The sequence below is a fragment of the Propithecus coquereli genome, unplaced genomic scaffold (assembly GCF_000956105.1).
Source record: "Propithecus coquereli isolate 6110/MARCELLA unplaced genomic scaffold, Pcoq_1.0 Scaffold232, whole genome shotgun sequence".
Taxonomy (NCBI): Eukaryota; Metazoa; Chordata; class Mammalia; order Primates; family Indriidae; genus Propithecus; species Propithecus coquereli.
Genome location: NW_012147864.1, coordinates 3,492,009 through 3,506,620, shown reverse-complemented (window position 1 = coordinate 3,506,620; position 14,612 = coordinate 3,492,009). Strand labels below are relative to the sequence as shown.

The 14,612-nt window shown below is 62.7% G+C and overlaps 1 protein-coding gene across 2 annotated transcripts; it reads right to left on the bottom strand.

Moving 5' to 3' along the window:
* Window positions 1-1,145: 1,145 nt before the first annotated feature.
* HMHA1 (histocompatibility (minor) HA-1) lies at window positions 1,146-14,061 on the bottom strand. Of its 2 annotated transcripts, XM_012645397.1 has the most exons (23): window positions 13,737-14,061; window positions 12,486-12,816; window positions 9,429-9,572; window positions 9,149-9,233; window positions 8,993-9,065; window positions 8,785-8,851; window positions 8,579-8,716; window positions 8,392-8,456; window positions 8,064-8,174; window positions 7,903-7,983; window positions 6,534-6,722; window positions 6,168-6,305; window positions 5,886-6,076; window positions 5,637-5,761; window positions 5,473-5,553; window positions 5,211-5,315; window positions 4,938-5,107; window positions 4,368-4,556; window positions 4,160-4,297; window positions 3,699-3,925; window positions 3,413-3,623; window positions 2,651-2,762; window positions 1,146-2,172 (listed from the first exon to the last, which is right to left on the bottom strand). In XM_012645397.1, exons 1-23 carry the CDS (start codon window positions 13,824-13,826, stop codon window positions 1,826-1,828), a joined length of 3,408 nt encoding a protein of 1,135 aa, XP_012500851.1. In that variant the 5' UTR covers window positions 13,827-14,061; the 3' UTR covers window positions 1,146-1,825. The 2 variants fall into 2 exon arrangements, with proteins under 2 accessions (XP_012500851.1, XP_012500852.1); XM_012645398.1 differs by lacking the exons at window positions 12,486-12,816; window positions 13,737-14,061 and adding an exon at window positions 10,855-11,132.
* Between the last annotated feature and the right edge of the window lie 551 nt (window positions 14,062-14,612).

Below are 14,612 nucleotides of genomic sequence, written 5' to 3'. Positions count from 1 at the left end.
CGTCACTCCACATGGAAACCCAAGCCCCTCCCTCAGCCTCTGGTGACCACAAATCCACATCCCGTCCCTGTGGATCTGCTTGTTCTGGACATTTTATGTAAATGCAGTCACACACTGTGTGTCCTTCCGTGTCTGGCGTCTCTCACCGAGCACGATGTCCTCAAGGTCCATTCACGCTGTGGCCTGTGTCGGAGCCTCGTCCCTTTTCATGGCTGAGTGATGTTCCAGTGTGTGGTGGGCCATGTGTGTTTATTGGTGGACACTTGGGTTTTTCTGCTCTTTGGCTGTTGTGAACCTGCTGCTGTAAACGCTCGCGTGCAGGTCTGTGTGTGGACGTGTGCTTTGCTTTATCTCCAGTGGAGACCCAGAAGTGGAGCTGCTCGTCGTGTGGTGACTTTTTTAATCTTTGCAGGAGCCCCCCAGACTCCCCCAGCAGCTGCACCAGGTTACATCCCCAGCCAGGTGTGGGGGTCCAGTTCCTCCACGACCTCTCCAATGCTTATTATCGTACATCTTTTTTATTATAGCTGGGGGTCAAGTGGTTTCTCCTTGTGGCATTGGTTTGCTTTTCCCTGGTGGCTGACGATGCTGAGCATCTTTTCACGTGTTTGTTGGCCATTTGTGTATCTTTGGAGAAATGTCCATATAGATCCTTCACCTATTGTTTAATTGGGTTAAGTTTCTTAGAGACAGGGTCTCATTCTGTCACCCAGCTGGAGTGCAGTGGCGTCATCATGCACCCTCGAACTCCTGGGCTCAAGTGATCCTCCTGCCTCAGCTTCCCGAGTAGCTGGGACTACAGGTGCCACCACCACGCCTGGCTTAAAACAAAATAACTTTGAAATGCAGTTCTGTAAGCACACTGGCCACATTTCCAGTGCTTGGTGGCCACTTGGGGCTGGTGTACAGGAAGGACCTCGAGGATGGAGAATGTACCCGCCCTCTGGAAAGTTCTGTTGGATGGCCCTGAGCTGTAAGTTTACATGAGAAACCTGCACGGCCTGTCCGAAGACCACCCGGGCTCACCCACCGCCTTGGCTCTGGCAGAATCTCTTCCCTGCAAGTCTCCCCCAGGAGCCACTGAGGGGCCCTCTGCCCCTCCAGCCTCTTCCCCTTCCACGGCTGCTGCCACCACAGAAAACAGACGAGATTAAAAACTTTATTTTAAGCAAAATAAATGTGCATGTCAAAGAATTACATGTGACCTGTAAGTGACTTCACCATGTACCTAAACCCCAGGTGTCTGAGCCTGGTTTTCTGAAAAAGCCAAGGCGTGCCGAGGCCGCTGTGCAGGCCCAGCCATCCTGCGGCCTGGGAAGCTGCACGAAAGGCCGGCCTCCACCCCCATCCACGGCTTCCAGAATGGCCTTCTGCCCCAGACGCTGCATCTGCTCCAGACGGCGGACGGTGAGAGGGCAGGGCCCGGCCTGCTGTCCACGTGGTGACCAGGCCCTGGGGGAATGAGGGTGCACTGAGCAGGGACAGGTTTTTCTGTCCACACAGCCCTGTGGGTGCTTGCAGCAAGGCTGGGTGACTTGACGAGAGAGCAGAGTTCCTCCAGCTCAGCTCTGGGGCATGGAGTGGGGGTGTGCAGGGTCCCCGCAGCATAGCTGGCCCTCATGCTCCTGGACGCTTCCGGGAGGAGGTGGCCAGCACTGCCCCCCCTGCTGTGTGGGCTGGAGGGAGGAGACCATGTGCTGGTGGGACTGTCCAAGTCCAGGTGCTTGTGGCAGCCACCCCAGGACAGTGTGGCCAAGCTGTGCACTGGGCCAGGGACGCTCCAGAGGGGCTGGAGCCTACAGGAGAGAAGCTGGCCATGGGCGGCTCAGACAAACTCCGGCTGCCTCTCCCCACAGGTGCCCAGCGCGATCCGCCCGCCGTGGAGCCTCACGGTGGGCAGCCGGCTCCGTGCCACGTTGTTGGACTGGTTGGTGTTGTACACGGAGAGCCGCGGGGCTGGGCCGCCCTCATCTTCAAACCCATCCTCCCTGGCCGCAGCCTCCAGTTGCTCCTCGCTGCCACTGCCGCTGTGGGGACCCTCCTCCAAGCTGGCCTCAGACTCCTGCTTCTCCAGGAAGTTGAAGTGGTGCAGGGTGCTGGCACCCGACGACGACAGCAGGTCAGAGGCCTCCTCCAGCTCCGAGTCCGAGTCGTTGGATGCAACTCGGGATTCTGAGGAAGAGAGATGGGGGAGGAGAGCGGCGTCCCACGACCAGAAGGGAGGCCCCAGGTCAGCCGCCTTTGACACCGTGAGGCAGGCCCCACCCCAACCAAGCCCCATCCCTGCCCTCGGAAAGCACAGGCCCGCGGGCGATGTGCTCAGCCCGGCCTGGCGCCTGGTGTCTCTAGAGACAGCACACGGGCATCGCTTGAACATTCGAGGCGCCCATTTCTCAGTGTGGACCCTGAAAAAGCACTGCTTTGCTTGTGTTTGCAACAGAGCAAAGAAAAAAGAACGAACATTCAACAAATGTGGTCCTCACGGCAGACAAAATCCACAGAATGTGCGGCTTCCGGGCACTGACACGCGGACCAGCCAGCTGTTGTGCGCACAACATTGTCACCAGGCACCTGTGCACGCTGGCAAAACGTCCTGGCCTCCCCCAGCGTCGCTGAGGTGACAGGCTGAGCGGTGACCAGAGGCACTCACCTTCTCCCCCGTCCTCCACCTCCTCCTGCAGGGGGTAGGCAGCCCCCTCGCCTGCTTCCAGGTACGGCACCTGGACGACCACTTCTTCGGCCTGTGGGTCAGAGGACCCGCCCTGCGAGGGCAGAACAGAAGTCAGAGAGGGGCCAGGGACAAATTAACAAAACAACCCCCTAAAAGTCACTGACACCTCTCCTGCTGAGGCCATGACCCACGACACTGATATAATCAGGCCGAGCCCCAGCAGTCAGCTCTTATCAGAGGCTGAGCCACTCCGACCCCCAACCCACTCTGAGCTTCTGCAGAGCTCATCCAACGCAGCGGAGGAGGAAACCGAGGAAGCTGCCTCCACATGAGAGACGCCGGAAAACAGATAAAGAAATAGAAGGAAGACTTAAAGACAGGAGAAGGGGACAAGGCGCTTTCAGGAAATGAGACAGACACAATTCCTAGAAACGGAGGCCTGAGAAGGTGAAAGCGAAACCTGGCAGCTGGGTGCAGGGTCAGGTGACTTGAGCCAGCCAGCAATGGTGTGGCGGACAGAGAGGTCTGACATGAGTACCAGAGAGTGGAGGGGCAGCCACGGGGCCTTTGCACCACCCAGGACTCCGCCAGTTCTTTGCTTAGAAGGCACCTCGCAAATAAAATGGGCCCTGTCCAGACCCATTCTTTCCCCATCGTGGGTGCAACAGACCACCACCACTGCCCCCAACAGCCCTCACCATCACCTGCACGGATGGCCCTGGGCCTGACCCCTGTCCTCACCTGGCCTTCAGGTGCCTCCTCTGGTTCCTCCTTGAAGACCAGGCCGTAGTGGACGATGAGGGTCTCGATGATGCGGGCCTGGTGGGGGTAGTCCACCAGCGAGGAGAGGGAGACAGTGGCCTCCGTGGGCCGAGGCCGCAGCAGAGTGGGCCCGAACACAATGCCCAGGTTCCCCGGGGTCATCTTGTTGTCCTGCTCCACTTCCACGATTCTGGGGGGCCAGGAGCGTGAGGGGTGCATGTGAGCAGCCCCTGGAGACCCCGGCCGCCCCCACCCCTGCCCTCACCTGCGCAGGTGCCGTAGCAGGTACTGCAGCGTGGCCCAGTTCTCAGGTGGCAGGTCCCGCAGGAGCTCCCGTAGCCGGCCCGCCATAGCCACGGCTGCCGCCTCACTCTCGGAGCCGTCCTGCCGACCCCGGGAGGCCGCCTTGGCCTCAGCCTCCGCCTTCAGGCTGTCCTTGGCCAGCCCCACAAGCTCGTGGTAGAGGCGGAAGGAGATGAGCGGCTCTGGCAGCTGCGGGCGGTCGAGGGGTTAGCGCTGGGGTCGGTGGGCCTGCCCCAGCCCGGCACGCCTGGCAAGGCTCCTCCCCTAGCGCCAGCCACGACCACGCCCCTAGCCTCAGCCCCGCCCACCCACGACGGCCTTTCTCCGCCCCATCCGGTGTTACCTGCTCCTGCCTTGGCCATGCCCCATCCAGGCACTAGCTCCGGCTGGGCCTCCGCCCTGCCCACCTTCAGCGGGTCTCACCTGGCGCAGGTAGAGCTTGAGGACATTGCTGATGTCGTGGGGCGGGGCCTGCGACAGCTCCACCAGCTCTTTGCCATTCTCAAAGGCCTGGCACAGCTTCTCCACTCGCGTCTTCACCCCGTTGACCCGGTAGATGCCCTGGAGAGGGAGCAGTTGGCCTCAGCCCACGCCCATCTCCGCACCCGGCCCCCTCGGTGCCCAGCCTCACCTTGGTGCGCAGCGCCCGCCGCTCGATCTCACAGATGCACTTCTTGATCAGGAAGGGCACGCCATCGGGGGTGCTGCGTGCTGCCCTGCTGAAGTCCTGGCCGAAGAGCTGCAGGCGGCCCTGCAGCTTCTTGTGGCCGCACTGGATGGCCAGGGTCTCCAGGCACTTCTTGTGGCAGGCCAGGCAGCACTGCGGGGATGTGGAGTGAGCCCCAGGCCTCACCCCCACCCGCCAGTGCTGACCCCCGAGGCCCCCAAAAGCCCCCCACATGGCACTTCCACTCACCCCCTGTTGGTTTTCCTGCTGCAGCCCCAGGGCCTTTGCACTAGCTGTGCCTCCTGAGACACTCCTCCCCAGATGCCCTGGGAGGGTGCTCTCTGCTCCAGAGAGAGCCAACCCTGCCTCCCAAACCTGAAAGAGCCCACCCCATCACCCCCCTACAATTCCTTCCAGATGCCTACACACCCAAAAGCTTCCCGTCCTGGTTCTGGGCCAGACTTTTCCTGAAGGCACAGGGGTCAGCTGGTGCCTGGCGCCCCAAAAGTGCCAGCCCTCAGGGACCCCACTCACCTCCTCACACTCGGCACCCTGGAAGTAAACGTAGCTGTTGCACTCCCGGCACTTTGCAGGTGTACGGAGCTTCCGGAGCCGGTGGGTGCGCGCAGCCTTGGACAGCCCCACGTGGCGGAAGGGCCCACTGGGCATGGCTGGCAGCTCAGGGGCCATACTGTTAAGGTCATCTGTGGGCAGGACGAGCAGCCAGCGTCACCCAGGCAGGTCAGGGCCAGGTCCATAGACCATGTCCAAACCTTTCTCCCCACACCCCAGTCAGGGGACCCTCACCCTGCTCAAAGGCCGAAGTCCCTGCACCACCCTCCTGGTCCGCCAGCTCCTCGTTGGATGACATGGTGCCACTGGAGGATGTGCGCTCAAACTTCTTAAAGTCCCCTGAGCAGGAAACAGGGCTGTCAGACACCCTGAGCCAGCAAGGACCAGGCCATGGGGCCCATCTGGAACCCTCCATCACCCCCAGTGCATGATGAACCCACTGAGGCCTGGGAGGGCGGCAGCTTCCCCGCCCCAGCCCCCCTGGCAGGATCCTCACCTGAGCCGGCGCTGGGGTCCAGGGTGCCCGATTCTGAGATCGAGATTGGCCACGACTTGTGCACCTGGTGTCCCCGCCCACCTGAGGAAAGAGACATCTCTGGCAAAGGCCCGGAGGGGCCACAGGGAGCCAGCGCCCACCCCTAGGCCCCGCCGGACACTTACCCCTGCGATCCTTGGCAAGTGTCCCCTCCTGGGAGCCACCTTCCTCTGGGGGGCTGCTGGCAGTGTCTGCCCCTGCAGTATCGCCAACATTGAAGCTGCCCTTCCGGGCACGCATGACCGGGGACCTGGTGGGAGGAACGGCGAGGAGTAGAGGCCTTGGTGGTGTGGCAGAGGGTCCTCTTGCCCGCCCCATGACAGGTGAGAAGCCCCGCTCCCCAGGGCACGGACGTGCACGGCAGGTGGCAGTACCAGGTGTTGGTGGAGACGTGGGGCTCAAAGTCATAGTGCACGTCGGGCTCCTCCCCGCGCTGCAGCTGGCGCACGTGGGAGGCGTACTGCTGGCCCGGGTCGTAGAGCTTGCTGCTCTCGCACAACATCTGGAAGTGCACGGGCAGCGGGGCCGTCTGCATGTGCATCATCTGGTAGTAGGAGATGGTGGCCTATGGGCGGCACACGAGGGCGGCAGGGTCAGGAGGCTGGACCGGCAGCCGCCCCCTCACCACGCCCCAGCGGTCAGAGGCCGGCACACACCGACTTGATGGTCTGGTCGCTCTGCCGGATGACCTCCTGGATCTGCCGTAACGCGGTCACCTTGGTGTCTTCCAGCTCCTGCTTCTGTGTCTTAGCATCCGCCACGCACGTGCGATACGTGGCCATGGCCTCCTCCGCCTGGGGTGGGTGCGGGGCACAGGCAGGCTCAGCCCCCGGGGCACTGCCAGGCCTGATTCAGACGTCCCGGGGCTGAGCCGCGCAGGGAAGGGTGGGCAGGGCATTCCTGGCGGGACGCACAGCCCGGGCAGAGGCCTGGAGTGGGAAAGTTCACACAGTGCCCAAGAGACACCACCCCCGAGTCTCGTCCTCTGGGACCCTCCGCGGCCACCTCCCTGCCGGCCTCACCTTGTTCTTGGCTTCCTCCTCCAGCCGCCGCCGCTTGTCCAGGGTCTTGGAGGCCGTACCGCCCGCCCCAGGCGCAGCACCTGCCTGTTCCTCCTCAGCCTTAGCCACGAGGAAGCGGGCCTTGTCGTGGTCCTCGCAGCGCTGGATGTAGCCCTGCTTGGCCTTGCGCAGGTTGGACTCTGCCTCTTGCTGTGGGCGTGGGAGCGAGGGGCCCAGGTCTGAGCCTGTCCTGCAACAGGACTCGGTCTCCCAGCCTCCTGCTGCCCTTCTTCCCACCCCTGTCGGCCCAGATGGCCCCCGCAGTGGAACCCTGTGAGGAAGGGGCATCCGGGGTGCCCATCTGACAGCCCGGGAAGCTGAGGCACAGACACACAAACAGTGTCATCCCCCGACACCTCCACCAGCCCCTGCAGGAGAGGGCTGATGTCTCAAGCCACTGTCTCTTTCACTTCCCTTCTCGCAGATGAAAACAGGCCGCGCAGGCAGGAAGTCAGACACCCTCAGGGTTGGCAGGAAGAGCAGGTAGTCAAAAAACAGAGGGCCTTCAGGAGGGCCACCCCTCATAGCCTACACCATCAGAGACTTACACAGAGACAAGAAACAACACAAGTACTAGGAGAAACCATGGGAGGAGTTTCTAAAATAACCCCAGCCTGGGGAAGGCCTTTTAATGAGTGACACAAAACTCAGAGACCATAAAAGACTAACAATCAACTCGTTAGTGTTAGACTACTAACAATCAACTACTAACACTCACGGGTTTCTACCTGGCAAAATAGGCCACAGGTAAAATCAAGAGTCAAACAATAAACACAGGGATAGTGGTGGGTAGGAGAGTCTGTAACTCACATCATTAAATGTGCTCTCTCATATGTAAAGAGCTCTGGAAAATCAACAAGAATAAGCTACTGTCCAACCCAAGGCACACAAAAGAGAGGAACTGAGAGTTCACAAAAGAGGAAAAGCACTACTAGGGCTTGGGAGGATAGCTCCTATGCTCACACTCTTGACACAGCCATTCCCTTTCAGGCACTGATCCAAGAGAAATCCTCACATGTCCTTAAGATAGGGACACAAGCTTGTCATGGCAATAGTATTTGTTTTTGCTTTGTTTTTTATTTTTTGAGACAGAGTCTTGCTCTGTCACCCAGGCTAGAGTGCCGTGGTGTCATCACAGCTCACTGCAGCCTCCAACTCCTGGGTTCAAGAGATCCTCCTGCCTCAGCCTCCTGAGTAGCTGGGACTACAGGTGTGGCCAGAGCATCCTTGAGCCAGGAGCGGGTCAGCCTGCAGGGCCATGGCTAGCCCGACACGTGCACTCAGGAGGCTGCGCCTGAGCCAGCTGCCCCACCCCGCCCACTGGCCCTACCAGCTTCCTCTGGGCGCGGTGCCAGGACTCTTTGATCTCCTTCCTGCGCTTCTCGTGCTCAAGCCTCCGCAGGGTCAGGGGCTGGGGAGAGACGGGCTGTGAGCAGGGACCCGGGTGCCGCCCCCCCACCAGCCCAGCCCCACACCCAGGGCGCAGCCCACCTGCATGAAAGTCTGGGTCTGCAGCGTGCCCACCGCCTGCACCATGCCGTGGCCAAACTCCAGGTCCTGCTCCAGGGCCAGCGAGTAGATGGACAGGAGCGGCATGTGGGGCTGCGGGGTGGGACACTGGTCACTGAGACAGGGAGAGATGGGGACGGGGGTGGCCCGCCACCCCGAGCCCACTGCTTCCTCAGCCCCCGCGGCCACCCACCCACCCACCGTTGGCTCCGTGGTATGGGGGGAGCCCCTGCTCTCAGGCCCCTCACAGGGGGGCTAAGACTCACACCCAGGCCCCAGGGACCCCTGCGCGGTGCCGGCCAGCCCCCACCTCCTGCGTGACGCTTTGTCTGCAGTTGTGCACGATCTTCTGCAAGCCTTTGGCGAACTCCATCTCTGCAGGCCGGGGAGCGGTGTGAGGTGGGGGGCAGAGGCTCGCCAACTCCAACCCACCCAGAACCCCCTCTCCACCCCAGCCCTGCCTCGCCTCGCCCCGCTGGGGCCGCCCCGGCACGCACCCAGGGTGGTCCGCTTCTCCAGGTAGCCTATGAGGTCCTTCATGTACTTGGCCATGTTCTTGGCGTACTGCAGCGCGGCGTCCACGCCTCCTTCACACCGCTGCAGCAGCATGTCCACCTCCTCGGGGGGCAGGCAGCCTGGGGGGATGCCCACTCAGCCCCAGCCTGGCCCCCTACCTCCCAGCCCGCCGGCGGCGGAGACTTACCCGCATCGCAGTCCTCGGTGCTGGGAGCGGCGCCCTCACTGCCCTGTCCGTACAGGTTCTCCACGGACTGCGGGGGAGGGAGGCACAGGTGAGACCTGCCCCGTGCTGGGGACGGTCACGGCCCGCCTGGGCAGAGAGGGAGACTGAGGTGCACAGAGGACGCAGGGTGACTCGCCACGCCCTTCGACCTGAACACGTGGACACTCACCTGGCCAGGGTCCCCGGGAGGCACTGCCAGGAGGGTGCTGCTGTCCACTTCGCCCATGAGGAACTCAGACACACTGCAGGGCCGGGGTGTCACCACCCAGAAGAACAGAGGTCCCCACCTCCCCTCCATGCCTGCCCCACGGGCTCCCTCACTCACGTGCTGCTAAAGGACACTGCGATCGTCTCCAGCGCCTTCTCGAACTCCCTCTTGTCTGACTCATTGTTGTTCTCATAATGGAAGGCTGGGACAGGGACAGGGACAAGGAGGTTGCTGTCCCTGCAACTCACTGAGATGAGCCCTTAGCCCAGGGGAGCATCAAGGAACCGTTGTGCCTGTCAAACTCCTATGCATCCTTCAAAACCCACTTCAAACATCCCTTCCTCCAGGAAGCCCTTCCAGGCAGAGAGCCCTTGCTGCCCTGTCCCAGCTGGCTGACCTTTGACCTTGGCAATGAGGGTGCCAGCAGCCGTGAGCGTCTCCACGGTGTTCAGCAGCGGGTACTTGGAGATGACCTGGCGCATTACACGCAGGGCCTCGCCCAGGCACTCGTGGGCCAGTGGCCGGCGGGTCTCGAGGAGTTCTGCTGGGCAGAGTTGGTGTGAGCAGGGGGGTAGGAGCCTGGTCCCGGTGAAAGTCTGTCTACCTCGTCCCTCCTCCTCAAAGCTCCTGTCCCCAGATGGGGAAATCAAGGCAGAAGAGGGAGAGCGCAGATGTCCAGGGCTCACTGTGAGACCTCGGGTGGGGCACTGTCCCTCTCCGGGCTGCTGGCCAGCTCAGCGAAGGCTAGACCTCGGCTTAGACAGTCCCTTCTGCTAAGAACATGCTTTTCCGGTCCCTCCAGAAAGGAAACTGCCGCTTGTCCTTTAAGCCACAGTCCCAGGCCCCTTCCTCCATGTAGCCCACCTGGCCGCTTCCCTGCCCTAGACCTTAGGACAGCTCAAAGCCCTGCCCAGCCCTCTCCCTCTCTGCCTGCCTGGGCACTGGGCCCCCAGCAACCCCGTCATCTCGCTCTCTCCCGGGAGCCATCCCAGGAGACAGGTACTATCATCGTCCTCGTGTTGCAGACAAGGAAGCTGAGACACAAAGCTTTCCCATTACCTCTGAAGGCATCAGAACACCAGACAGAAGGACCCTCCCTGGCTTTATCTCCAGGGCAACAGGGAACCATAGAAGGTGTAGAGGGTCATGGTCAGATCTGCCTGTTGGAATGTGGCTTTAAATGCCCTCCTAAAATGTTCTCAGTCGGCTAAAAATAAAAACAATTTTTAAAAAAGCAGAGTGTACCGATGCTGCCAAGGCGAAAGAAGGCCCAGAGACAGAGCCCCAGAGTGGACCTGGTGACCAGCTGGACAGATGGCTTTGACCCTCTGATGGCAGAGAAGATGTTCAAAAAACTAAACTCTGAAAATAGGTGCCTTACCCCATTTTAGCACTGGGGACCCCCCTCTGAATGCCACCTCTGGGGAGAGGCGGGAGGAGTCACCAGGAAAGGATTCTGCCGGGCACTGTCCCCACGCCTGGGACCTCCAGCAGCTGAGCGCATCTTTGCTGCCTGAATCCGAGGAGACTCCGGGAGGTGGGAAGGGGCTTCAGGGCTCCAGGCCACGCCCCTTCCCGGGACATTCCTTCCACACCCCGCCCCTCCACCGCGGGGTCTTGGCCACCAAGGTCCCTGCAGTACCTCCCCACCCGGGAAGCTGACGGCAGGTGGGACCCCTGCGAAGTCCCGAGATGTCCGGCTTGGCACGGCGAAGGCAAGCCCGCAGCAGCGGCTGCATCCCCACCCCGTGCGACGCAAATGTCCCGGCACCACGTGCTCCCAGTGGAACTGGAGGACCCCGCGCCCGGCACCCTCCCCTCACCTCGGGTCCCCGCACCGCAGCGCACGGGGCCCTCGTCCAGCGCTGGGTGCACCGTCCCGCAGATACACATGGCGTGGCCGTCGGGGCGCGGAGACCATGAACGCGTGGGACCAGGCGACTGCCTGTTCGGGGGTCTCTGGTGGCCGGCTAGCGGCCAAACCGGCTCAAGCCGGCCCAGAGGCCCCGCCTCCGCTGAGGAAAACCCCGCCCTGGTGTCCCGTTCGCCCTGGCCGGGGTCCTCGACTCCCCCACACGCAGCGCAGGAGTCCAGACCTGAGGCGGCAGGATTCCAGGTGCGACGGGTTGAGGGCGGGCGGGGAAACTGAGGCCCAGAGCCCAAGTCCGGGGTGCGAAGAGGCGCCAGGAAGGGGCGAAGGGACCCCCACCTACCCCATCTTGCCCACACGCGCCCCGGTGTCCGCGGCCTCCTGGGCCGCCTGCACAGGGGTCCCCAAGCTGCAGGGTGGGCCCCACAGCAATGACAATATGCTTCGGACAGCAACCCGAAGCATAGTCTCAGCGACCCTGTGGGGCTGTTTTACAGACGAGTCACCAGAGGTCTAAAGAGGGAAGGGGGCCTAGCACCATCTCACAGTGGGGCAGGCGCAGCTCCGAGACTCGAACCCGTACCCTTTGCTCACCAGGGCTTCCGCGGGCTGGGGGGCCCTCGAGGCGCAGGGAAGGGCCCTCAACCCAGCCGGCCCCCCGGGCGTCCAAGGAAGCGCCAGGATCGGAAAGGAACCAAGATTAGAGTTTCCCCAGGAAACCAGCTCTGGCCCCAGCCCCTGGGACCAGATAACCTCAAGGGCCCCCACCCCTCCCAGCAGGGGCCGGGCCCTGCCGCAGAGCCCTCCCTAGCACCCGGAAGGCGCAGAGGTGCAACCCTGGCTGGGGGTGCCGGCCAGGTAAGCTGGGGCTCAGGGCCTTGCTCTCATCATCTGTAAAACGGGTGGCTGGGGTGGGGTGCGGGCCCGGGCGCTGGCCCGACCCTGGCACTGTGGTTTCCGGGAGCAGCCGGTGGGCGCTGGAGGCAGCACACGAGGTGCCCGGCCGGGGCTGCCAGGGACAAACAGGAAGCAGATGAAAATAGCTTGGCAGGAAGCTGGGCTGTCAGCAGCCGCGTGGAGGAGAAAACGGAACTGCCATCCCACAGGCGGCTCATTCCCAGCGCCTCCAGCCATTTGATGTCCCCGTCCAGGCTTTTGTCCCTCCAGATCCTCTCTCCACCCGGACCTCAGCCAACCTCCAGTCCATGTCATTCCAAAATGCAGACCTGCCCCCACCTGTCCTGCTCTAACACCATCGGTGCCACCCCAAGGCCCTCAGGACGCCTTCATCCTCATACACCTCATACACCCCACGCCACGGCCCCCCCAACGCATTCTCCATTTCCGTGTTTCTCAGCCCGCACACAGTATGTTCCTCTGCCTTTCCCTCCTAGTTGATACTAAACTCCTACACATCCCTCAGAGCCTTAGCTGTCACGGCCACTTCTGCACAGCCCTCCCTGAGGTCCTCTTCTGAGCCTCTCCAAATCCCCCCCTACATCCTTTCTTGACCCCTAAGGGTTAGAGAGATCTGTGTCCGCCTCTGCCTTCCTCCCAGGCCTCAGTGTCCCTGCTGGCTCTCACCGTCACGCAACACACACTCCTTGAGTTTCTCAAGGCCCTCGGCGAAGCGCGCCACATCGGCCAGCAGGTGGGAGATGTCCTCCACGGCATCAGGGGAGGGGCCCTCCGTAGGCAGCTCGCCTGGGCTGGCAGCTGCCAGTGGGCTTCGGTGGCCCCGGCCCAGTGTCCAGGAGGCGGCGCCAGACAGTGGGAAGCCGGCTGCGCTGGCATGGCGGCTCAGGCTGGTGGGCCGCTTGAGTGTGCCGGTGGCCTTGACACTGGAGGACGTGGCTGGTGGCTCCAGGCTTGGTCCAGAGAACACAGCATCAGCCCCTTCTTTCCTGGGCAGCTCCTTGGGTAGGAGGGGGCAAGCTGGTAAAAGGAGGTGCTGCAGCTTGGATGCTGCCTCAGTTTCCCCAGAAATGAAATGGGGCCCTGGAGGACCTTTACCCTCTGACTCCACAGAGGTCAAAGGCCAGAGGTCACAGGGCTGAGATTTGGAGCTGTAGCCCCCCCAACCTGTTACCCAACATCCCCTTCCCTAGAGCTTTCACAAACAACGGTCCTGCCCTAACCACAGCCAGGGGCGTGGCCTGTGGGGAGCACGGGGGAGGGGGCACCCCACTTCCTGGTGGGGGTAGGGAGGGCCAGGAGAGGGTCCACAGCCCTCACGGCCCCCCTCAGGCTCCAGCAGATGCACCTACTTTCCAGTGAAGACACCTCTGACAATTCCTGCACCCTAAGGGTCCTATAGAACCCCGAGTCTCACAGACGCCCCCGGGCCTTGTGGACAGACACCTCCAAGCTTCGTAGACACCCCCATCTTCGTAGACACCCCCAGGCCCCAGTACCAATGGATTCTGTTACAAGGTCTACTGGTTTATAAACCTTCCACCTAGCAGCCAGGCCCAGCCCCCCCACTTCTCAACTGTTCCAGGAGCCCCCAAACTGCCTGAGCCCACATCCTGCGGTGTCCCAGATCCAACATTGCCCCACCCAGGTACCCTCCCTTCCCACTCCCCAGGCCCCACAACCGGCCCTGGGGATGTGGTGGCCACTCCAAAGCGTTCCTACCGTGAGCTGAACGCGGAGGTCCCAGCCTCTCCTCTGTGGCCCCTGCCGTCCAGCCCGGTAGGGGCTGTAGCTGGCCTGGGCCCCCAGCCTGCCCAGCATGGTGCTGCCCGGCCCAGGCCCCGCCTGGCGTCCCTAAACCCCTGGGGCTGGGTGTCAGTCGCTGGTCCCCGCCCGGCTCCCCACAGAGGCTTGACTCACCCCCAGGGGCAGAGGGCTGGGGCTTCCCGCCCGGTTCTTTTTCGAGATAGAAGGGGTTTTCATGAGCTCCCGTTTCTTCCTGGAGAACATGGTGGGGCCGCCTCCGGGTGGCCCGAGGGGCAACGGCTTCGGTCGGGCAGGCCCGGGGGGGTCTCAGCGCTGGCCGCCTCGGGGCCACATTGTCGCTGGCCACCCACTGCCCAGCTGTCAGGCCCACGTGACAGGCCCGGCCCTCCTTGGCGAGCCCTCCCCCCGGCAGGAAAAGGCTCCGCGAGGCAGCGCAGCAGACTTGCCCCCCACCCCTCCGGGCCTCAGCCTGCAGCTCCGCAGAGTGGGCGCGAAGGTGCGGCTGCAGGCCCCGCCCCCGGCCCCGGCCGCGCCCCCGGCTTCCGCTTTCGGGAGCTCTGCGTCCGTGCACGCGGGTGTTGGACGGGGCGCCCCTGCCTGGCACTGGCGCCCTCAGCAGGCACCAGGTGCAGACTGCGGGGACATCGTCCCTCACTCGGACACACGCCCAGTCGCGACTGGCAGTACACGGACACGCGTGCACGATGACACGCAGGGACGCAGACTTTCACATGCGCTTAGCTCCGCAGATGACATGGAAGACACTGAGCTTCACACTCAGACCCAGGACACAGACACCAGCCCGAAGTCACCTGCCTTAGAGTCTCCCTTTTCCCTGCAGGCGTGCCCCCGTCCTGACTTCTCTGGTCACCCGCCCTGCAGACCTCAGGTTCAGCAGGGCCCGCGCAGGGCAGGGCGGAGTAGGGTCACCGCCTGGTGGCCGGCCCTGCAGCCCCACATCAACACTGTCCTCAGCGGAGCTTCCCCCGTCCTACATTCCAGGGACTTGGTGGGGTCTTGGGACACACG